This window comes from Balaenoptera acutorostrata, chromosome 13 (genome assembly GCF_949987535.1).
Source record: "Balaenoptera acutorostrata chromosome 13, mBalAcu1.1, whole genome shotgun sequence".
Taxonomy (NCBI): Eukaryota; Metazoa; Chordata; class Mammalia; order Artiodactyla; family Balaenopteridae; genus Balaenoptera; species Balaenoptera acutorostrata.
In genome coordinates, this window is record NC_080076.1 from 62774117 (window position 1) to 62799912 (window position 25796).

General features: G+C 47.1%; 1 protein-coding gene across 5 annotated transcripts in view; it reads right to left on the reverse strand.

The window, feature by feature from the left end:
* Positions 1-6896: 6896 nt before the first annotated feature.
* Positions 6897-25796, reverse strand: part of PPP4R1 (protein phosphatase 4 regulatory subunit 1) — a 71492-nt gene continuing 52592 nt past the window's right edge. For all 5 annotated transcript variants that reach the window (XM_057526272.1, XM_057526270.1, XM_057526271.1 and 2 more), the window contains 6 exons: positions 24524-24685; positions 12625-12725; positions 9892-10012; positions 9666-9800; positions 9111-9252; positions 6897-7921 (listed from right to left, as the gene is read on the reverse strand). In XM_057526272.1, coding sequence (XP_057382255.1) covers positions 7758-7921; positions 9111-9252; positions 9666-9800; positions 9892-10012; positions 12625-12725; positions 24524-24685 — 825 coding nt within the window. In that variant the 3' untranslated portion in view covers positions 6897-7757. The remainder of the gene's footprint in view (positions 7922-9110; positions 9253-9665; positions 9801-9891; positions 10013-12624; positions 12726-24523; positions 24686-25796) is intronic.

The following is a 25796-nucleotide window of genomic DNA, read 5'->3' on the forward strand; positions in this document are numbered from 1 at the left end:
TTAGAGCTGTGTGTCTTTGCAGAAGGACTTACTAAAACATTTCAAAAGCTTCCGAATGTTTTTCTTTCCCTCTGGGTATATAGTTTCATTCCAGCTTTGGACAGAAGGCCTAAAAGAGGTTCCTGTCAGGCTCTGAATATCAGCTTCCAGTTCGGCCAACTTCTGACCATAGAGCTACTTTTCAAAAAAAAAAAAAAAAAATCCTTTCATATATCTTGTCAGGTTTCAGCCAGGACAAACTGTGAATATTATTGGCAGTAGTGAAAACCCCATGAATGCAAGTGGCATCCCCAATGAGGGTGCAAAAGATACCCAAGATGCAGAGCCACCCCTAAAGAAAGAAAGCTTTAGACAATCCCCTGAGAGCTGGCAACAGTCTGTAGGACCCTGACCGCAAATGGGGTGCAGCCCATACTTCTGCCTGGCCATATTTTGGTGGCTTCCAACCTGACGGTAACTAAGCCAAGTTCTCAGGACACAACAAGAAGGCAATAGCTGTCCCTGGGAGAGAAAGGATCAGCAACCACTGGGTACCTGAAAGCACAGTCACGTGTCACCATCAATACATAATTCTAACAAGTATTTTTTGCCTGCTAGTCTGAATTTGGAAAGTGAGTGACAACATGACATTTTACCTTCCTCTCAACCAGGCACAGCAGTGGAGACCTGGCAGAGCTGACTTTGGTAGAATTCTCACCCTTCGCCGGCTTCTCCAGTTTTCCCAGGATCCCGTCTGCAGGCGCTGGGGTGAGCTGGGTGTCCCAGGGGGTGTCTTCCTGGTCACCAGACACTGCAGAGGAGGAGAGAGAAATTTCCCTCAACCTTTATAGTGAGTGCCTGGCTGAGGCCCCTTTTCCTCTAGGACACCTCATAAATGGATAAACTTATCTAGATTAAAAGTTCTCTGTAGCCGCTGTAATTCAAGATTATCTTTGGTAAGGTTAACCTGCTTGTTCAGTCTTAAACTTTTATTCACCCAAGGCCTCATGGACCCAGCCCAGCTGAAGTCAGACCCAGTTCAACTGCAGACACAGTCTGGTTTACAAGTCAGATCCAGTTGAACCCAGACCCAGTCCAGTTTCTAAATTCCACCTAGTCTGACTCCAGCCCATTTCCAGACCCAGTCCAGAAAAAGAAATGTTCAAATAAAGTTGAAAGCTCATGACACAAAAGCTGTAGAACTAGGATTTGAGAAGGGCCTCATGACCTCCAGAGGCGCCCTGAGAAGGCAGCAAGCCCCAAGAGCCCAGCGGGTGCCTACGCCTGGTTGCTCCTTGCTCCTGGGGCCATCAGGGTTCTCCTTCAGGTCCCACTTCTGACACAAGAACTGTTAAAAGATAAACTGAGGCATATTAAAAAGTTTAACAGTTTATTTGAGCAAAAATTGAATCAGGCAGCATCCAATCTGGCAGATAAAAGGAGTTCCAAGAAGCTGTACAAAGAAAGGCAAAAGGGAGCAGGAACAAGGAAGTTATCTTAGGCAAAAAAGTGGGTTAGTTATTGCAAAGTTACAGAACTCAGACATTGTGGGTTCGGTTCCAGACCACCGCAATAAAGCAAATATCGCGATAAAACAAGTACCACAAATTGTTTGGTTTCCTAGTGCTTATAAATGTTTCCATTATACTGTAGTCCATTAAGTGTGTGATAGCATTTTGTGTACGACAATATACATACCTTAATTAAAAAATAATTGCTGTTTGGAAAATGGCACCACCGATAGACTTGCTTGACCCAAGGTTGCCACAAACCTTCAACTTGTTTAAAAAAAAAAAAAAAGGCAGTCTCTGCAAAGCACAATAAAATGAGGTGTGCCTCTATTTGCCTTTAGGAGATGTCAGGGGTCTATCAGTCAGATGACCCAACTAGTGCGGAGCAGGCGACTCCCGACTGACTGGTTTAAGATTCCATTTCTGGGAGAGCTGAAACGGTAAATAATTAAGTAGTCTAGGTGTGGTAACGTGGGGCTCCATTTGGGGCCCGAGTCTAGACTGAGGCTTAAAGCCCCTGGCTGCGGCTGCCTGCACCGTCACCGCACAGCCCCGAGGCTGAGAGGGAACGCAGCGGCGCCTGCAGGACACCTGGGCCCAAACTTCCGATGGGGCCAAAACAGATGAATTTGGGGGGCGGGGGGAGAAACAGGCATGATGCTCGTCTGAACCGAGGGCCCCAGGTCCATCAAAAGGCACGAAGCTGCTGCACATCCCAGTTACAACTGGAGAAAGGGAGAGCTGCTCCTGGGGTTGGGGGGAGGGGTGTCTGTAGCCTTCTGAAGGAGGTCCCACCCCAAATTCTTGCATTTCTCACATGGGGATAAAAAAATATATCATTTACTGCTAATACGGTTGTCTCAATGCCATCTGCTGTTGGCCTTCAAACTGGGCGCAGTATACAGAAGGAACGGTGAGTTCTCTGGATGAAGCGTTAGCTTGGCCATCAGGTGGGGCTGCCCACGGCACACGCTACCGCAGGGTGACTCTCCTGGGGACAGAGTCTCCTGAGGAGAGGTGTTGCTCCTGGACTTCAGTCTGTTGACTTAGGTTGGCCTTACTGGGAGGTTGCCATGTAAAACGCAGACGCCCTGTTACAGCTGAATTTCAGATCAACAGTGACTGATATTTGAGTATAAGGGTTGTCTAATACTTAACTGGGTGTCCTGTTTTTTTTTTTTTCCTGAGCCCTTTTGCCTAAAGCAGTGACCTCAATAACATACCCTTTTTCTGGGTTTCCTCTCCTTTTCTGTACGTTTATTTTCAGTCTGGCCACCCTACCTTAGCATCTCAACTAACGACTGGGCTGATGACACCTAGTACAAAAGGTCAGAGTGGCCCCAAGTGCTGTACAGGTCAGAGCTATTGTTCCTTGAGAGAGATGGGAGGGGACCCAATGTAGTAAACGTAGGACAAAGTGCACGACCCACAGACAGTACATGTAGGCGGCCTGGGGTGGACCTGGGGGAGGATGGATTAGACTTGACCAGGTTTGGCTCTTGGCCTTGACTGTCAAATCATGGGGACACTCGCTAAGCAAATGCACACAGGCCGCTGCTGATACCTGTGGGCTGAACTTGGGCACCAAGGGAAGCAGCTCTACGAGATGTCGAACCAAACGGAGCAGGGGGGCCGCCACCTGATCCTGCCACCCTGTGCCTGCCGGGCCTCTCGGCCGCGGGGCCCCTGCAGGAGAGCAGCCCTGGGCACCCTGGGCTCTGGGCTCGCCCGCCACTCAGCACCGTGCTGCCGGCACAGCTGCTGTGGTCGTGACCTCCTGTCCCCGTGTGGGCGCGGACTCCGAACGCATCAAAGCACTGACTTGCAACTGAGAAAATAGAGTACAAATACTGAATGCCAGACCACCGTTTTGATTCTGTGCTGTTGGAATTAGTGTATCAAATTTATGGAAAGAGTGTTAATCTGGAAAAGGTAAGATCCCACACCCACAGGGTCTTCCAGGGCCTTGTTATCAACAGTGTCCCCCTGCTCCTGTTAGGAGCACAGGCCTCAGGCCCCACCCGCACCTGCTGGGTCGTTACGTGCATTTTAACGGAACCCAGGGTGACTGAACGCACAGCAACACTGCAGCGGCCCTGTCCTAAATCACCAGCACTTTACTAGAGATACTGAAAAACCAAAACCCACCAAAACCCCAGAAAAATCTCAGAATAGAGGACCATCCAAGACAGGCGCACACAAACACACACACACTCCACTGTTCCTGTCCTTGTTCTGCCTGAGGCCCTGGGAACGTCCTCCGGGCCCGGCCCCGCCCGCAGTGAGACTGTCCCAGGGTCCCTGTGAGGTCCCCCGCCTCATCCTGCTCTCCCTCCCCTGGGCGTCTGCCTGGGGAACGGTCCCTACAACGCCCTTTGCTCCAGCATCTTTGGAAGCGGAGGCCCGCCTGCTCTTGCTGGGACACCTCTCGGGGTCAGCGTGGCGACATCCACGGGGCCGCAGGCCACCCAGCTCAGGGGCCTCCAGGAGCTGCTCACAGCTTCCTCGTGGAACATCTAACGACACTACCGAGTAGATGTTCACATCCAGTTAATAACCACCATCAGCTCATGAACACTAAACACAGCTGATCAGGGTACTGACTAAAAACTCTGCGTCAAATCTTGCCAAATTTAAATCAGCCAAATGTACCCTCCGTAAGACCTGTCAGACATCAAACTGTAACAGTGCTATAAAACGTCCCAGGGACTAAAATCTGATCACTTGTTAAGTTTCCAGGAAAAGAATTTTTAAGGAAAATAACTTCTGTCAGATGAGACTAAAACTAGTCCGTTAGTTCCCTATGAAAATGGTCCAGGAATTAACTTGGGTTAGTGGGGTTCACAGCAGAAAAGGACTTCAACAAAAATGAATCACAGCTGGTATTTTGTGTTTACAAATAGTCAAGATGTTCTCAAGGTCAAACCTCCACCAGGGCAAAACACTCGTATTCAAGGGGTCACAAAACGCCCAGTTTGGGAGTTTCTGGTGGAGGATCTGAGACTCCAGCTCCTGGTGGGGAGGAGACACATGAGCCCAGGGCTGTGCCCCAGGCAGGTCACCCGGGAGCACCCCTCCGCGGGGCCCCGTCGCCCCGCTCCACGCACCCTGCTCTTGATGCGTTTATACAGGCGAACGTGGGAAACCTCGAGGTCCTGCTTACTCACATCTATTCCCAGGCTCACCTTCTGTAACTGGTTTCAGTCAGAGGATCGTCACCTTCCAAGAGGCATGGGCTCGGCTCTGAGCTGCTGGGAGCCTCCACCTTTTCCTCCCTGCCGCTCACTGCTTCCAGCTCCTGGAATCCTGCACGGAAAACGTTACCGCACGAGGAAAGCAGCACGGGTGTCTGGGGCCCGGGGCGCAGCGCCTCTCCTGTCGGGCTCCCGCCTCCTGGGGGCATCCCCAACACACCGGCCCGCCCTCTGGGCCCCGGCACCCACTCCCTGGGACCTAGTGCTGCCAGGGGGAGGCCCACCCGGCGCCGGGCAGGGGTGCGAGGGTCCCCCCCGGGCTGAGTTGCCAGGCCGGCTCTGTGACGGCTCCGAGGGCCTCAGCCCTTGCCAATTCAGGGTTCTAGAGGGTTCTAGACAAACTGCACGGGTCTGGCGTCAGAAGTATCTCCAGGGCTTAAGGACAAAGCTCACAGGCAAAAAGGTGACCCCCAAGCCACTAAGAGTCAGAGAGGAGGGCTGGTGGCCTCGGGGTGGCAGATTCAGGGAGGGACACTCACATACTCACGAGAGCTCGTGGGCGCTTCCTCCCGGGCAGGGATGCGGGGACCGGGGACCAGGCCCGGCCAGAGGAGATAGCCGAGGAAGAGGCTGCAGGAGTGGGTGGAAGAGAAACACCGGCCACGGCCAAGGACATCGGCTGAGCAGGAAGCTCCAATTTCGGGGAAAAAAAAGTTTCCTCTTCACCCTGGTCACTCAAAAGTCCCACATCATCACAGAATTTCTCCTGAGATTAGCTACCCAACATCAATTACCTATGAGGACATATCATTATTCATTTTTCTACTGTGAAATTAGAAGATTTGGTTACTAACTGGTTTGCAGGCTGTTTTTGCCTCTGGGGGGATTTGGAAGAACCGTGGAGTCGTCAGTGTCCTGCTGCCTCCAGGGGCCGGTTTCCTTCCGTCCTCTGGGCTCGGCGGCCACGACTCCATCCGCACCTGCAGGAGGACCCGGGGCCACGGCGGGAGGGCTGCACTGTCACCACTAAAGAGCGAGCTGAAATCAGGAGCCGATGGTCCAGCCTCGTCTTCTTTGAGCGCCGTCAGTGATGGTTCAAACCGGGGCGGCCTTGGCCATTAAACGATGCTGGTGGCCTTCCCTGTCCGCCGCTGTGGAGGGACCTGGAATCACGGCTCTTCGGGACCCGAGGGTGTGAGGACGCGGCTTGGTGACATGGGCCCGTGCGAGGCTACACGGGAAGAGCTGGCCTAAATTCAAGCTCTTTACCCCAAAATGGACTATTATTATTACCACTGCTTTAAAAGACTGCAGCTATTAGTGTAGAATTCTAATTAATTTACAGAACTGAAGTTTGGGGGAGGGGCAAAGTATATAATAGCAGAGAACGTGCACATCAAAAATTAGGCTAAATGATATCAAAAGAGATCTCACCCTCCTTCAACCTCTGCTGAGGCTGATTGACAGACGCCTTCCCCAGCCGCCACCACCTACCACCTTCCACTCCACAGCCCCGCCCTTATTACCTGTGCCCCACCTTACCTGTGTTTACTGATTCATTTGTCTCAGTGGAATCTGGTCACACATTATTCCCAGTGCACAAATATCCAGGTTATAATGCAAGAGTAAGAGACCAAAGGCTCATCTGTAATGACATATACAGGAAGCAGCCTGTGCATCCCCAAATCTACCCGCCAAGGTTCAAGGCCCTACTCGGCTTAACTACAAACCTGGGGAGTCCCCACCAGCTGAGGAGACAAAACCAAAATCACAGAAGCACCGTGGCCACTCAGAGGCCAAGGGTCTTCCAACCTGGGCTCAAAAAAGCAACGAGCATCTCTCCACAGCCCTTCATAAAAGCACGTTCACGCAGCATCTCACCTGACGCAGACACGCGTGGGCGGGCAGGCTCCACCACCGCCCCTTGCACAGGTGGACCTGGGCTCGGAGGCCTCTCCCGGGAGTGAAGACCCCAGGGTGAGCCCCAGGCGCACGCTTGCCCTCGGCGGGGCGCTGCCCAGGAGGCCCCGCTGCCGGCCAAGAGCAGAACTGGCCCGGGGGTGTGCACAGATTTCAAAGAAATTACTGTACTAGTTAAAAGACATATTTTAATCTAGTTTTCCCATTTTATACTAAAATCATTAATACAGGTCACAAATTGCATTTATTCGCAGATATCTAGAAAACAGTCAAAAGTGTATCTATCTCTCTGTATAGATCTTAGTAATAAATTTTATTTGAACAAGAGAACTTGTGCACAAGAGTTGAACAGCATGATTACAGACTGCGGCCTTCCCCAGGGGAGGCACAGGTATGTACAGTATGTGAGACAAAGTTGCACCTCAGAGCTGATCATGATCAAGTCAAAAACACCTGACATACAGTATACGTGCTAATAAATTTCCTTCAGGTCATGACCAGCATGAAAAAAAATCAGGACATAGATACTCAGCAAAGGCTCTGTAAATGTGCACAGCAATATGCTGCATTTAAGAGTTAAAATCAGACTCTACTTAGTGTTAGCATCAAGCCCTTAGGAGAAATCCAAAAAATATCTCCTTTCCCGTTCACACAGGTCAAAAACTATTCACACTTGGGGCTGGACTGGGCAGCTGGCCTCAGACCCCACCAGGGCCTTGCCCGTGTGGACACAGCGAGGGTTAATACTGGAGGTCTCTTCCCCATCCCGGCTCGCGGCCGCCTTCTGGCTGCACTTCCATCTCTCAGTCATTAAATTAAACCAGCAGAAAGCAACGCAGGCCTCTGGGAGTCCCATCCCTTCCACAAGGAGAATGCTCGGCCAATTCAAGTTTCGTTCAGTCAGGAAGACAGAAGGATTTAAGGCTTCGGTGACGATTATAATCCTCTGAGAAATTATTTTCCCTTCAAGTCAAGATAATAGTGTTTACTGTACTTTCTCTTGACTCTGAAAATCCCTGGTATCGGTGTAGGCAACTTGCACCTGCAATCAAGTCTGCAAGGGAGGAAGGTCCCCCACAGCTGTCCCAGGCCACGTGTGGTCACGAGCCGAACCTCGGCTCCCCGGAAGTGGGGAGACCCCGGTCCACGCCGTCTAGTAGGTGGAGGAGGCCGTGCTCATGGCATCTTCGGAGATCTTGGTGCTGGCCGGGTGGATGCTTGCGAAGTACTTGACGTCACTGTCACGGTCCATCTGAAGAGCCATGATGGTCTGCTCCACGGCCTCCTGGTGACAGCTGGCAGAGGTTAGGAAATACTCTGGAAACGGGAAGAGGAAATCACAAATGAAATTAGCTTCGTTGGATTATAAACAGTAATCCAAATTGATTTGTGTTCTATGAAAAAAATCCTCAAATGTAGGAGAATTAGAAGATTTATCTTTTTTTTTTTTTTGGCTGTGTTGGGTCTCCATTGCTGCGCGCAGGTTTTCTCTAGTTGCGAGCGGGGGCTACTCTTCATTGCGGTGCACGGGCTTCTCACTGCGGTGGCCTCTCCTGTTGCAGAGCACGGGCTCTAGGTGCACGGGCTTCAGTAATTGTGGCACGTGGGCTCAGTAGTTGTGGCTCGCGGGGTCTAGAGCGCAGGCTCAGTGCACGGGCTTAGTTGCTCCGCAGCATGTGGGATCTTCCCGGCCCAGGGCTTGAACCCGTGTCCCCTGCACTGGCAGGCGGATTCTTAACCACTGTGCCACCAGGGAAGCCCCTATCTTGTTTTTATAACAGACTAAATCTCATGATATTTAATGGCAGCAATGTTAGTAAATATGTTAAAACTTGTACTTGTTACAGCTATTAATTAACTCAGTGAAAGGAAAAAGATTTCCAAATACAAACCACACACACAAAACCAGAGTCCTCTCTGTCTGTTCAATATGATAAATTCCAAAGGAGAAAAAAGAAGCAACGTTCATTTGCCCATATTCTTTGAAGTCTATTACAAACTTCTTTCTGTGCTTTGTTCATGAATTCACGCATTCAGATGATATTTATTAGGCATTTTGGGGGATTACAATAAGTAAAACGACCTGAATCTTGAGGTGCTCGTAATTTGCAGCAAAGCAAACACTAAGGGGCACGTCTTCTGCCTAATGAACGAAACGCAGGAGGAAACTCAAACACGCCTCCCGCCCTGATGGCAGCGACAGACGTTCACGTGGGGCGAACCAAAGGCAGTATTAGTCACATAGTCCTCACTGAATTTCCAACTTTCCAAACTACTAAGTTTTAAATTATAAAGAAAGATTCATCTAGAACAGAACAGTGAAAATTCAACATCACTCTCCTCGCCCCTTCATCGTCTTGCGTCCTTTCTCGACAGGAACCACCACTAACAAGTCGCAGCACATTCTCGGACCAGACCATTCCTACGACCCCAACCCTTCCGCTCGGGCGCCCACCTGTCCCGTGTCCCCACCACCTACCCTTCTCCTCGTGGGTCGCCTGCCTACCTTTTTCTAGCAGAGTTTGTCGCAGTGTCTTCGCGAGGAGCACGCGGACATTCGGAACCCTATCGTTTGCCAAGGTGAGCAGGTGTGGCATCAGATGCACAGCAAACTGGTCCATGGGCAGGCATTCATCTTCAATGACGGTCTGGGGACATAAAGACCTGCTTCAATCTGCCGGCTCAGTCGACCAGGCCGTAAGTAATACCAGCTGGCAAAACCTTTTAGAAACAACTCATGTGCCTCAGGTTTCAGTTACAGCTTTTTAAAACAATATTCCAGGCACTCAGAAGCTCAAAACAAAGGGATACAGTTAAGTCCCCGCAGAGACGCACAGCTGTGACCTGCCCCACGGAGGCCTGGCATCACAGTTACGTTCACAGCCACAGACCCGCAAGCTCTGTGGACCGATGGCCGGGGCAGCGCCGCTTCCAGGAGCTTGGGGGACGGAGCGGGGAACGATGAGCCAGATGGCGAAGCTCCGCCCTCAAGGATGAGAGCAAGGGTGTGGAGGGGGGCAAGGGGCCCAAGGAGACACGCAGCCGGTGTGGCCGCACTCACCTGGCAGACAAAGACGAAGGCCTGCCGCCCGGACCACCGGGGACAGCGGCCGAAGCTCTCCACCAGTTCGCGGATGAGGTCCACCCCGAAGGTGGGCGGCGCAGCCCGGTGCAGCTTCCGCACCATCTCGCCGACCTAGGGGGGCATGCGCCGGTGAGCCACACCTCTGCCTGGTGTTCTCACCAAACGTGTGCTGGGCTAAGGCTGTAAGAACTTGAATACATACCAACTTGTAGGAGATCCAACGCACAGAAGAAACTTTATCTGCACACAGATTCAGGGCAATGGGGCGTAAATAGTCATAAATGTCTCTGGGGCTGTATAACTCTAGAAGTAAGATCAGCTGTCTACAAAGTGAATTATAAAAATAAAAATACAATTACAATTCAACAATAAACACGACAAATGAAAATAGGTTGCTCATCTGAAGCATGAATCACCAGGGTCGTGTCTGTGAAAGGAACACATGCAGAGACCAGCGATTGGCCTGGACGCTGTGTGTCTGGATCTGCATCTAAACAACACACACGTTCAGGACACAAACACTGCGGAACTGTATCCACGGCGACGGACACAGAGCAAAGTGCGTCCTGGCTGGCTGCATGGGGACACGGGACACGGTCCCGCGGTGACTGCTGAGGACCTGCTGGGAAACTCCCGTCCACACAGCAGCCGTCTACTGAGAAGGTGCCAGCAGCCTCAGGCAGCCTGCCGTGTACCCGTCAGGCTCCAGGCAGCTTCTCAGGGAGGCTCTGGTACCAGGTGTGGGGGACACAGGGAGGCCCCTCTTGCGCCTGCTCCCACCAAGTGGCCGAGAACCGGGGACCAGGGCGTCCCCCAGCAGCCTGAGTGGAGGACGCAGCGACACCCTCCCAGGAGGACCGCAGACACGCTGAGACTCCCACCTCCCGGGCTGTGTCTGCGGTGGGTTACGTGTGCCATCGGCAGGAGGTGGACGACACAGACAACCAGCGATGAGCCGCCCCGCCCGAGGGCACGTGGATCCCCCGAGAGACGCCCCGCAGACGCCTCTCAAGGAGCAAAAGCCTCCTGCGGCCCGTGGAGGGGCAGCAAAGCCTGTCCATCCCCCCGCCCAGGCAAGGCCAGGCTGCAGCCGGGGACAGGGGACAGGAAAGCCTGTTCCCAGCGTGGGGCCGCAGAGCCTCGGAGCCAAGCGCGAGTCTCGCCCTGCCGGGGAGGGGCGGGAAGCACTGCCCTGACCGAGCACGGGCCCAGGGCAGAGTCACGAGCCCCGGGGCGGGTGGGGCCTCTGGGGGGCCCAGCACACAGACCTCCCCGAGACCGAGGCCGAACCAAGAGGCAGAGGGCCCCCCTCGCCCAGCACCCGGCGGCCTCCACCACATGGCAACCACAGCCCAGGGCTGGGAGGAAGGAGGGGCGCAGGGGAGCACGGGCGGATGAAAACAGGGAAGGAGGGACGCGTGCACGGGGGTGGGCGGGGAGGAGGGGGGCAGAGGCTTAAAGGGATGCCGAGGCACAGGGGCGGCAGGGCGTGGGGAGCACAGGGGCGGAGAAGTGAAGGGATACAGGGGCAGAGAGGCGAAGGGATACAGGGGCGGAAGGGGTGAAGGGATACAGGGGCGGAAGGGGCGAAGGGATACAGGGGCGGAAGGGGCGAAGGGATACAGGGGCGAAGGCGCGGAGGGGGTGCAGAGCATGGGAAGAGGAGGCCCCCAGCCGCAGCTCGCACCATCAGCAAAAGGCAACGGCAGCCCACAGCTGGACGAAATGAAGTGCAGAGGGCACAGAAGGTCATACGGAGACACCACCACCCAACCCAGCACCTGCTGCCTGGACGGGCTCAGCCGTCCACACCAGCTGCAGAGGAGGCCAGGCAAGACAGAACTCAGGGCAGTTATCCTGTCATGCGCGGAAAGAAACTCAGCCCCAAACTCCACACCCAGCAAAGATATCTTTTGAAAATGCAGGTGAAGTCCAGAATCCAGAATATTTAACAAAGAACTCTTATAATTCAGCAACCCAATTTAAGACAAACAGCCCGATTAAAAAATATGCAATGGACTTGAATAGACATTTCTCCAGAGAATATATACAAATGGCCAACAGCACATGAAACGGTGCTGGACATCACTAAACATTAAAGAAATGCACATCAAGACCAAAGTGAGATGCTACTTTACACCCACTGTAATACTGGCTACAATTAGAAAGAAAAAAAAAAAAAGGAAAACAGCAAGTGCCAGGGAGGATGTGGGGAAATGGGAACCCTCATCCACTGCTGGTGGGAACGTAAAACGCTGCAGCCATTGTGGACACAGTCATGCAGTTCCTCAACAAGTTAAACAGAATTAGCGGATGACCCAGCAAATCCACCTCAAAAAACTTGTATCAGTACATCAATGCTCACAGCAGCACTACTCACATCAGCCAGAAGGCAGAAACAACCCAGATGAATGGGTTAAAAGGTGGTATGTTCACACCAGAGTATTATTCACTCATCACAAGTAACGAAGTTCTGACACAGCTGCCACATGGATGGACCCTGACAACACTGTGCTGGGGAGGGAGCTGCGCACAGAGGCCGGGGGTTACGCGGCGCATCTGGAGCAAACGCTCAGGAAAGCAAACACGCACGGAGACAGCGGACTGATGGCTGCGGGGCCGCTGCTTATGGGCGTGCGGTGTCCTTCTGGGAGGACGAAATGTTCTACAACTAGACGGGGGGACACTGCACCAGCAGCAAAAGTGGTTATGTGTATTTTACCACAATTAAAAAAAAGTGAAGGTGACATGGTCTTACAAAAAAGAGCTGAGAAAATTCACTGCCAGCAAGACCTGTGTTACAGGCAGTGTTAAAGGAACAGGATACCACGCAGAAACTTGGACCCACAGAAAGTAATGAAGAAATCCAGGAAAGGTAAAGATGAAGCAACACCCCCCGCCCCGAAACACAGTCTGATCAAGTAGGAGAACTTACTCAGCCAGTTCAGCTCGAAAGCGCCAGTTTCTACTATTGTCTGTCACCAAAAACTCCTGAAGTTGATAAAGATATTCTCTTCTTTTGTCAATATGAAGAAGCTGAAGAAACAAATAAAAATATTCACTAGGACATGGTAGAGACATTATTTCCTTTACCAGACTGCTTAAAAAAAATGACTCTAAATCACATGGTTAGTTCTTCTGAAGGAGAACAGATGTAGTAGGTACATTTGTTTTAAAAATTGGTATTAAGTCCATTTTCCCTGATAATCCCGTTTATCTTCAAGAGTCATTCTCCCCTTTTGAAATATATGCTTCTTGAGCCAGTGAGTGGCCTCTACTGTCCATTGTCCCCGAGCAAAGCTTTACTAGAACACTCCTGTGACATCCTTGTTGTCACAGACCCTTTGAAGACAGGGATTATGCACCTACTCATAGTGTGAGCCCAGTGGACAGCACTGTGATGGCACACAGTAGGTGCTCAATAAATATCTGAGTGAAAAAAATAAATTTATCCCAATAACCGTTCTATAAATATTTAAGAGTAGGTTTATAGTCAACAAGGGGGAAAACCCTAAAAGTTGATAAAAATAGAAGCAAATAAATTTAACTACATCAAACAGATAAGAGTCACACAGAAAAAGTCTAACTTTAAACTCAGTATTCTGACCATCTATCTTCATGGAACATGTTCTAATGACAGAAAGTGCTGAAGGAAATCTTGACCATTACTTGGTTGATTTGATGGTGGAGTAGTTCTAAAACGTAGAATTGAGCAAATGACTAAATAATTTAACGTTTTTGAAAACAGAGTTTTTACCACAATAGAAAAGAAAAAAAATATGAAGAAAGGAGAGGAAATGGTACTGGATTGGAAGTAAAGATGCAATATGAACTAAATAATTTTTTAAAACCCCCCAAAAAACCCCTCCTAGCTCCTGTCCCCTGAAAAAGCCTAAAAGAAACGACGTCTGGGAGCAATGAGCACGTCTAGTGCCTGGATCTTGGCTTCTAAATCCCAGCTCTCCACCAGAAAAGACCAGGGCTCCTTGGAGAGATCGTGACTCCCGGCTGGAGAGAAAGGAGAAGGTGGGCCTGAAAGTAAGATGTGCCGGCAAGTGAGGGGGCTGATCAAAAGGACACAGGAGGTGGCTTAAGGGGCTCTTATTCGCCAGATTTCATGGTCAAAACAAACGACAGGAGGAGCTTCAAGACAGTGGAAGAGTGAGATGCGGAGATCACCTTCCTCCCCACAAATACATCGGAAATACATCTACGTGTGAAACAACTCCTACAGAACACCTACTGAACGCTGGCAGAAGACCTCAGACCTCCCAAAGGCAAGAAACTCCCCACGTACCTGGGTAGGGCAAAAGAAAATACAGAGACAAAAGAATAGGGATGTGACCTGCACCAGTGGGAGGGAGCTGTGAAGAAGGAAAGGTTTCCACACACTGGGAAGCCCCTTCGCGGGCGGAGACTGCGGGGGGCGGAGGGGGGAGCTTCAGAGCCACGGAGGAGAGCGCAGCAAAAGGGGTGTGGAGGGCAGAGCTGAGAGATTCCTGCACAGAGGATCACTGCCGACCAGCACTCACCAGCCCGAGAGGCTTGTCTGCTCACCCGCCAGGCTCGGGCTTTGGTCGGATCCCAGGGAGAGAACTGGGGTTGGCTGCGTGAACACAGCCTGAAGGGGGCTAGTGCACCACGGCTAGCCGGGAGGGAGTCCAGGAGAAAGTCTGGAGCTGCCGAAGAGACAAGAGACTTTTTCTCGCCTCTTTGTTTCCTGGTGCGCAAGGAGAGGGGATTCAGAGCACTGCTTAAAGGAGCTCCGGAGATAGGCGCGAGCCGCGGCTATCAGCGCGGACCCCAGAGGCGGGCATGAGACACTAAGGCTGCTGCTGCCGCCACCAAGAAGCCTGTGTGCACGCACAGGTCACAATCCACACCTCCCCTCCCAGGAGCCTGCGCAGCCCGCCACTGCCAGGGTCCCGTGATCCAGGACAACTTCCCCGAGAGAACACACGGCACGCCTCAGGCTGGTGCAACGTCACGCTGGCCTCTGCCGCCGCAGGCTCGCCCCGCATCTGTACCCCTCCCTCTCCCCGGCCTGAGTGAGCCAGAGCCCCCGAATCAGCTGTTCCTTTAACCCTGTCCTGTCTGAGCGAAGAACAGACGCCCTCAGGCGACCTACACACAGAGGCAGATCCAAATCCAAAGCTGAAACCCGGGAGCTGTGCGAACAAAGAAGAGAAAGGGAAATTTCTCCCAGCAGCCTCAGGAGCAGCGGATTAAATCTCCACAATCAACTTGATGTACCTGCATCTGTGGAATACCTGAATAGACAACGAATCATCTGAAATTGAGGGGGTGGACTTTGGGAGCAACAATATATATATATTTTTCCCTTTTTCTCTTTTTGTGAGTGTGTATGTGTATGCTTCTGTGTGTCATTTTGTCTGTATAGCTTTGCTTTTACCATTTGTCCTAGGGTTCTGTCTGTCCATTTTTTCTTTTATTACTTAAAAAAAATTTTTTTCTTATTTTTATTTTTTATTTTAATAACTTTATTTTATTTTATTTTATCCTTTCTTTCTTTCTTTCTACTTCTTCTCCCTTTTATTCTGAGCCGTGTGGAGGACAGGCTCTTGGTGCTCCAGCCAGGCATCAGGGCTGTGCCTCTGAGGTGGGAGAGCCAAGTTCAGGACACTGGTCCACAAGAGACCTCCCAGCTCCACATAATATCAAACGGTGAAAATCTCCCAGAGATCTCCATCTCAACATCAAGACCCAGCTCCACTAAACGACCAGCAAGCTACAGTGCTGGACACCCTATGCCAAACAACTAGCAAGACAGGAACACAACCCCATCCATTAGCACAGAGGCTGCCTAAAATCATAACAAGGCCACAGACACCCCAAAACACACCACCAGACGTGGACCTGCCCAGCAGAAAGACAAGATCCAGTCTCACCCACCAGAACACAAGCACTAGTCCCCTCCACCAGGAAGCCTACACAACCCACTGACCCAACCTTAGCCACTGGGGACAGACACCAAAAACAATGGAAACTACGAACCTGCAGCCTGTGAAAAGGAGACCCCAAACACAGTAAGTTAAGCAAAAGGAGAAGACAGAGAAACACAAAGCAGATGAAGGAGCAAGGCAAAAACCCACCAGACCAAACAAATGAAGAGGAAATAGGCAGTCTACCTGAAAAAGAATTGAGAATAATGATAGTAAAGATGATCCAAAATCTTGGAAATAGAATGGAGAAAATACAAGAAACGTTTAACAAGGACCTAGAAGAACTGAAGAGCAAACAGAGATGAACAACACAATAAATGAAATCAAAAATTCTCTAGAAGGGATCAACAGCAGAATGAGGCAGAAGAACAGATAAGTGACCTGGAAGATAAAATAGTGGAAATAACTACTGCAGAGCAGAATAAAGAAAAAAGAATGAAAAGAATTGAGGACAGTCTCAGAGACCTCTGGGACAACATTAAACGCACCAACATTCGAATTACAGGGGTCCCAGAAGAAGAAGAGAAAAAGAAAGGGATTGAGAAAATATTTGAAGAGATTATAGTTGAAAACTTCCCTAATATGGGAAAGGAAATAGTAGTTAATCAACTCCAGGAAGCACAGAGTCCCATATAGGATAAATACAAGGAGAAACACGCCAAGACACATATTAATCAAACTATCAAAAATTAAATACAAAGAACAAATATTAAAAGCAGCAAGGGAAAAACAACAAGTAAAACATAAGGGAATCCCCATAAGGTTAACAGCTGATCTTTCAGCAGAAACTCTGCAAGCCAGAAGGGAGTGGCAGGACATATTTCAAGTGATGAAAGAGAAAAACCTACAACCAAGATTACTCTACCCAGCAAGGATCTCATTCAGATTTGATGGAGAAATTAATAGCTTTACAGACAAGCTAAAAGCTAAGAGAATTCAGCACCACCAAACCAGCTTTACAACAAATGCTAAAGGAACTTCTCTAGGCAGGAAACACAAGAGAAGGAAAAGACCTACAATAATAAACCCAAAACAATTAAGAAAATGGTGATAGGAACATACGTATAGATAACTACCTTAAATGTAAATGGATTAAATGTCCAACTGAAAGACACAAGCTCACTGAATGGATACAAAAACAAGACCCATATATGTGCTGTCTACAAGAGACCCACTTCAGGCCTAGGGACACATGCAGACTGAAAGTGAGGGGATGGAAAAAGATATTCCATGCAAATGGAAATCAAAAGAAAGCTGGAGTAGCAATTCTCATATCAGGCAAAATAGACTTTAAAACAAAGACTATTACAAGAGACAAAGAAGGACACTACATAATGATCAAGGGATCAATCCAAGAAGAAGATATAACAATTGTAAATATTTATGCACCCAACATACGAGCACCTCAATACATAAGGCAAATACTAACAGCCATAAAAGGGGAAATCGACAGTAACACAATCATAGTAGGGGACTATAACATCCCACTTTCACCAATGGACAGATCATCCAAAATGAAAATACATCAGGAAACACAAGCTTTAAATGATACATTAAACAAGATGGACTTAATTGATATTTATAGGATATTCCATCCAAAAACAACAGAATACACATTCTTCTCAAGTGCTCATGGAACATTCTCCAGGATAGATCATATCTTGGGTCACAAATCAAGCCTTGGTAAATTTAAGAAAACTGAAATCGTATCAAATATCTTTTCCGACCACAACACTATGAGACTAGATATCAATTACAGGAAAAAATCTGTAAGAAATACAAACACGGGCTTCCCTGGTGGCGCAGTGGTTGGGAGTCTGCCTGCTAATGCAGGGGACACGGGTTCGAGCCCTGGCCTGGGAGGATCCCACATGCCGTGGAGCGGCTGGGCCCGTGAGCCACAGCTGCTGAGCCTGCGCGTCTGGAGCCTGTGCTCCGCAGCGAGAGGGGCCGCGACGGTGAGAGGCCCGCGCATCGCGATGAGGAGTGGCCCCCGCTTGCCACAACTGGAGAAAGCCCTCGCACAGGAACGAAGACCCAACACAGCCAAAATCAATCAATCAATCAATCAATCAAACATACGCATCTGATTCAAGATCCTCATAAAAAAAAAAAAAAAAAAAAGAAATACAAACACATGGAGGCTAAACAACACACTGCTTGATAACCAAGATATCACTGAAGAAATCAAAGAGAAAATCAAAAAAATACCTAGAAACAAATGACAATGAAAACACAACGACCCAAAACCTATGGGATGCAGCAAAAGCAGTTCTAAGAGGGAAGTTTATAGCTATACAAGCCTACCTTAAGAAACAAGAAACATCTCAAATAAACAACCTAACCTTACACCTAAAGCAATTAGAGAAAGAAGAACAAAAAAACCCCAAAGCCAGCAGAAGGAAAGAAATCATAAAGATCAGATCAGAAATAAATGAAAAAGAAATGAAGGAAACGATAGCAAAGATCAATAAAACTAAAAGCTGGTTCTTTGAGAAGATAAACAAAATTGATAAACCATTAGCCAGACTTATCAAGAAAAAAAGGGAGAAGACTCAAATCAATAGAATTAGAAATGAAAAAGGAGAAGTAACCACTGACACTGCAGAAATACAAAGGATCAAGAGCGATTACTACAAGCAACTCTATGCCAATAAAATGGACAACCTGGAAGAAATGGACAAAGTCTTAGAAATGCACAACCTTCCGAGACTGAACCAGGAAGAAATAGAAAATATGAACAGACCAATCACAAGCACTGAAATTGAAACTGTGATTTAAAATCTTCCAACAAACAAAAGCCCAGGACCAGATGGCTTCACAGGCGAATTCTATCAAACATTTAGAGAAGAGCTAATACCCTTCCTTCTCAAACTCTTCCAAAATACAGCAGAGGGAGGAACACTCCCAAACTCATTCTACGAGGCCATCATCACCCTGATACCAAAACCAGACAAAGATGTCACAAAGAAAGAAAACCACAGGCCAATATTACTGATGAACATAGATGCAAAAATCCTCAACAAAATACTAGCAAACAGAATCCAACAGCACATTAAAAGGATCATACACTATGATCAAGTGGGGTTTATCCCAGGAATGCAAGGATTCTTCAATATACGCAAATCAATCAATGTGATACACCATATTAACAAATTGAAGGAGAAAAACCATATGATCATCTCAATAGATGCAGAGAAAGCTTATGACAAAATTCAACACCCATTTATGATAAAAACCCTCCAGAAAGTAGGCATAGAGGGAACTTTCCTCAACATAATAAAGACCATATATGACAAACCCACAGCCAACATTGTCCTCAATGGTGAAAAACTGAAACCATTTCCACTAAGATCAGGAACAAGACAAGGTTGCCCACTCTCACCACTATTATTCAACATAGTTTTGGAAGTTTTAGCCACAGCAATCAGAGAAGAAATAGAAATAAAAGAAATCCAAATCGGAAAAGAAGAAGTAAAGCTGTCACTGTTTGCAGATGACATGATACTATACATAGAGAATCCTAAAGATGCTACCAGAAAACTACTAGGGCTAATCAATGAATTTGGTAAAGTAGCAGGATACAAAAGTAATGCACAGAAATACCTTGCATTCCTATACACTAATGATGAAAAATCTGAAAGTGAAATTAAGAGAACACTCCCATTTACCACTGCAACAAAAAGAAAAAAATATCTAGGAATAAACCTACCTAAGGAGACAAAAGACCTGTATGCAGAAAACTATAAGACACTGATGAAAGAAATTTAAGATAATACAAACAGATGGAGAGATATACCATGTTCTTGGATTGGAAGAATCAACATTGTGAAAATGACTCTACTACCCAAAGCAATGTACAGATTCAATGCAATCCCTATCAAACTACCAATGGCATTTTTCACAGGAGTAGAACAAAAAATTTGACAATTTGTACAGAAACACAAAAGACCCCGAATAGCCAAAGCAATCTTGAGAAAGAAAAACAGAGCTGGAGGAATCAGGCTCCCTGACTTCAGACTATATTACAAAGCTACAGTAATCAAGACAGTTTGGTACTGGCACAAAAACAGAAACATAGATCAATGGAACAGGATAGAAAGCCCAGAGATAAACCCACGCACATATGGTCACCTTATCTTTGATAAAGGAGGCAAGCATATACAGTGGAGAAAAGACAGTCTCTTCAATAAGTGGTGCTGGGAAAATTGGACAGGTACATGTAAAAGTATGAAACTAGAACACTCCCTGACACCATACACAAAAATAAACTCAAAATGGATTAAAGACCTAAATGTTAAGCCAGACACCATCAAACTCTTAGAGGAAAACATAGGCAGAACACTATGACATAAATCGCAGCAAGATCCTTTTTGACCCAGCTCCTACAGAAATGGAAATAAAAACACAAATAAACAAATGGGACCTAATGAAACTTAAAAGCTTTTGCACAGCAAAGGAAACCATAAACAAGACCAAAAGACAACCCTCAGAAAGGGAGAAAATATTTGCAAATGAAGCAACTGACAAAGGATTAATCTCCAAGATTTACAAGCAGCTCATGCAGCTCAATAACAAAAAAACAAACAACCCAATCCAAAAATGGGCAGAAGACCTAAACAGACATTTCTCCAAAGAAGATATACAGATGGCCAACAGACACATGAAAGAATGCTCAACATCCTTAATCATTAGAGAAATGCAAATCAAAACTACAATGAGGGGCTTCCCTGGTGGCGCAGTGGTTGAGAATCTGCCTGCTAATGCGGGGGACACGGGTTCGAGCCCTGGTCTGGGAAGATTCCACATGCCACGGAGCAGCTGGGCCCGTGAGCCACAATTGCTGAGCCTGCGCGTCTGGAGCCTGTGCCCCGTGACGGGAGGGGCCGCGATAGAGAAAGGCCCGCGCACCGCGATGAAGAGCGGTCCCCGCACCGCGATGAAGAGTGGCCCCCGCTTGCCGCAACTGGAGAAAGCCCTCGCACGAACCGAAGACCCAACACAGCCAAAAATAAATAAATAAATAAATAAATAAATAAATAAATAAGAAAATCCTTTAAAAAAAAAAAAAAAAAAAAACTACAATGAGGTATCATCTCACACCAGTCAGAATGGCCATCATCAAAAAATCTAGAAACAATAAATGCTGGAGAGGGTGTGGAGAAAAGGGAACACTCTTGCACTGTTGGTGGGAATGTAAATTGATACAGCCACTATGGAGAACAGTATGGAGGTTCCTTCAAAAACTAAAAATAGAACTACCATACGACCCAGCAATCCCACTCCTGGGCATATACCCTGAGAAAACCATAATTCAAAAAGAGTCATGTACCAAAATGTTCATTGCAGCTCTATTTACAATAGCCAGGACATGGAAGCAACCAAAGTGTCCATCATCGGATGAATGGATAAAGAAGATGTGGTACATATATACAATGGAATATTACTCAGCCATAAAAAGAAATGAAATGGAGGTATTTGTAATGAGGTGGATGGAGTTAGAGTCTGTCATACAGAGTGAAGTAAGTCAGAAAGAGAAAAACAAATACAGTATGCTAACACATATATATGGAATCTAAGGAAAAAAAAAAAAAAAAAAAGGACATGAAGAACCTAGTGGCAAGATGGGAATAAAGACTCAGACCTACTAAAGAATGGACTTGAGGATATGGGGAGGGGGAGGGGTGAGATGTGACAGGGTGAGAGAGTGTCATGGACATATATACACTACCAAATGTAAAATAGATAGCTAGTGGGAAGCAGCCGCATAGCACAGGGAGATCAGCTCGGTGCTTTGTGACCACCTAGAGGGGTGGGATAGGGAGGGTGGGAGGGAGGGAGATGCAAGAGGGAAGAGATATGGGAACATATGTCTATGTATAACTGATTCACTTTGTTTTAAAGCAGAAACTAACACACCATTGTAAAGCAATTATACTTCAATAAAGATGTTAAAAAAAAAAAAAGAATATACAGTGGAGAAAAGACAGCCTCTTCAGTAAGTGCTGCTGGGAAAACTGGACAGCTACATGTAAAAGAATGAAATTAGAACACTCCCTAACACCATACACAAAAATAAACTCAAAATGGATTAAAGACCTAAATGTAAGGCCAGACACCATCAAACTCTTAGAGGAAAACATAGGCAGAACACTCTATGACATAAATCACAGCAAGATTCTTTCTGACCCACCTCCTAGAGAAATGGAAATAAAAACAAAAATAAACAAATGGGACCTAATGAAACTTAAAAGCTTCTGCACAGCAAAGGAAACCATAAACAGGCGAAAAGACAATCCTCAGAATGGGAGAAAATATTTGCAAATGAAGCAACTGACAAAGGATTAATCTCCAAAACACACAAGCAACTCATGCAGCTCAATATCAAAAAAACAAACAACCCAATCCAAAAATGGGCAGAAGACCTAAAAAGACATTTCTCCAAAGAAGATGTACAGATTGCCAACAAACACATGAAAGAATGCTCAACATCATTAATCATTAGAGAAATGCAAATCAAAACTACAATGAGGGGTTTCCCTGGTGGCGCAGTGGTTAGGAATCTGCCCGCCAGCGCAGGGGACACGGGCTCGTGCCCCGGTCCGGGAAGATCCCACATGCCGCGGAGCGGCTAGGCCCGTGAGCCACAACTACTGAGCCTGCACATCTGGAGCCTGTGCTCTGCAATGGGAGAGTCCACGACAGTGAGAGGCCCGCGCACTGCGATGAAGAGTGGCCCCTGCTTGCCGCAACTGGAGAAAGCCCTTGCACAGAAGTGAAGACCCAACACAGCCAAAAATAAATATAAATAAATAAATAAATGTATTAAAAAAAAAAAAACTACAATGAGATATCATCTCACACTGGTCAGAATGGCCACCATCAAAAAATCTACAAACGATAAATGCTGGAGAGGATGTAGAGAAAAGGGAACCCTCTTGCACTGTTGGTGGGAATGTAAAGTGATACAGCCACTATGGAGAACAGTATGGAGGTTCCTTAAAAAACTAAAAATAGAACTAACATACGACCCAGCAATCCCACTACTGGGCATATACCCTGAAAAAACCATAATTCAAAAAAAGTCATGTACCAAAATGTTCACTGCAGCTCTTTTTACAAGAGCCAGGACATGGAAACAACCTAAGTGTCCATCAACAGATGAATGGATAAAGATGTGGCACCTATATACAATGGAATATTACTCAGCCATAAAAAGGAACAAAACTGAGTTATTTGTAGTGAGGTGGATGGACCTAGAGATTGTCATACAGAGTGAAGTAAGAAAGAGAAAAACAAATGCCGTATGCTAACACATATATATGGAATTAAAAAAAAAAAAAAAGTGATCAGAAGAACCTAGGGGCAAGACGGGAATAAAGACGCAGACCTACTAGAGAATGGACTTGAGGATACGGGAAGGGGGAAGGGTAAGCTGGGACAAAGTGAGAGAGTGGCATGGACATATATACACTACCAAATGTAAAATAGATAGCTAGTGGGAAGCAGCCGCATAGCACAGGGAGATCAGCTCGGTGCTTGGTGACCACCTAGAGGGGTGGGATAGGGAGGGTGGGAGGGAGGAAGATGCAAGAGGGAAGAGATATGGGGACATATGTATATGTATAACTGATTCACTTTGTTATAAAGAGGAAACTAACACACCATTGTAAAGCAATTATACTCCAATAAAGATGTTAAAAAAACAAACGACAAAAACCAAACGACAGAAATAGATTACATTACACAGAATAAAAAAGTAATTCTAGAGTCCACACTGATACTAAAAAAAAAACTTCCAAAAAGGCAGAGAAAGAGAAGGGAAAGGTTATCTTTACAGGAGATAGTAACTAGTAAACACAGAAAGAATTACAAAGAACAGAAAATTAGTATTTTACAACTCACACAGTAACAAGTGATTCAGGCAAGAACCGGGTACAGATGCAGAAATGCAAAAGCACTGGGTGAAGGACTCAGGCAAAGAGCTGTTCAGAGTTTCAAAGAATCGCCCACCGAGGAGTCAATAACCTCGATGGAAAAGTGAGCTGACCCACGGCCAAGGGACCGGACTCAGCATCACCAGGGACCCAAGAGCCAACATTGTGTTATCCCTGATGCAACCCATTCAGAAAAACACCCAGGGACCTAGGTAGAGAGGTAATACTCCTGGCAGACAACACCTGTTTAACCTGAATCTAACTGTGTGACAGCGCTCAGGCAATTTCAAATTGGGGGGCATTTTGCAAAACCACTGGCTTGGCCCCTTCAAAAAGGTCCATGACATTACAGGTGAAAAGTCAGGGAAACTGTCCTAGGTTTAAGAGGACTAAAGAGACGTGATATTTAAATTCTATGTGCAATTCCCCACTGGATTCTGAGTCGAGGGGACATTATCCGGACAATTAGAGCAATTTCAATTATGATACTTCTGCACCTCAAACTTTACGACTACAATAGTTCTCCGGGATTAAGTTCTCCGGGATTAAACAATTTGTAAAGTCAGCGCTGCTCCTGTCAGAGACCAGAGATCCACATCAGAGGGGTGAGGACACACCACAGAAGGCTTAATGTCCATGGAATTTCCTACATGTTAGTTCAGTAATTATGAGAAAAAAGGTACAAATGTTTGTAACCATGATCTAATGTCATCTAAAAATGAAATTTAGTGTGATTTTTAAATTAAACACTGAAGTGACACTAGCAAAACTGATCAGAATGGGACTATTTTTTAACCACATGGTACCATCAAACTCATGGCTACATTTGTTACATAGAACATACAGAAACCTATCTTGATGGCAGCATCAAGTCAAAACTTTAACTCTACAGTAGAATTTTAGTGCTTTTTATACAAAAGAACTTAAAAATTACCTTCAGAAAATCATGCAAGTGTTTAAGGACACCTATCCTGACTTCATCGAGGTCTTTTAAAAATCCATTAAAAATTGGAACCAGATCTGCAGCTGTCAACTGATCTCCAAGGATGACTGCAAGTTCGTGGATGGAGAAGGCTAAGGTCCTTCGAACTTTCCACTGCAGAAATAAAGACAACTGCGTGAGTAAGCTGATCACAAAGTCTTGGTACTTTAACTTTTGCACAGTGCATGAAGGTTAATTTATTATATCTGAATGTTATTAATCTCAAGTTAAATCAGAATAAAATAGTAATAATAGATACCAAGTTTTAAATGCCTACTTTCTATCAAAAACTGGCAGAAAAATGCAAAATCCCTGCATAGTATATATTATCCCCCTTTCACTTAGGAAGGAAAAAAATGCTTGGAGATCACTGGCGGTGAAGCCTGCGTAGCTCTCGGAGCACTGGATGCCCAATTTCCTGGCGTCCCACACGGATCGAAGGCTGGCTGGTGTGCCTCTCCCTGCACTGTGCCCCTCCCGACTCCACACAGACTACCCTGGATTAAAAACAACCACAAAACTCGCTTTAAAGAACTGGCAATTAAAGAGATACAAGACTGGGAAAATCTCTTGCGGGCAGCCCTGGAAAAGAACACCGGAACAGAAATGCGCTCCATTTATAGGAAACTTTATGTCAAAAACATCTTTTTCTTCATGTGACCTTAATTTAAAAAATTTTACTTTGTTATTTAGTTTAAAACTTTACCTGCTGAGAAGCTGCTTAGAACAAAGGCTTTATCCCCGCCCCCAAACACAAGAACCTGTTCTTGAGATAAAATGCTGTACCCGTGTTCAATGTATCAAATGGAAGAAGGCAGGATGTTCGGATAAGCCCTGCCCATCCAGAGCCGTCCCCCTCACCAGCAGCCCCGAGAGTCCACAGAATAAAGGTGGAAAGCCACTCATACAGAGGGTGAAACACTCGCTGGTCATCGGCCATGTGTCCCATGCCCAGTTCCACCCCTGAGGGCTGAGCAGGGATCAGCTTCCCCAGAGGTCGGAGGAGGGACTTAAACTATGTTCCCAAGGGGACGCTCGACTTCTAAGTTGCCAAGCCAACTGAGACACCGAGGGATAACCATTCACAACTCAGTATAAATTAGTCTCAGCAGGTGCCTTCAAATAACTGAGAGAGGAAGGTCGCTGAAGGAAGAGGGACTTGGGTGTATGGAAGCCAGACCCAAGGGCGGGGGGATGAAATCGGCAAAGCCTGGGAAAACAGCCA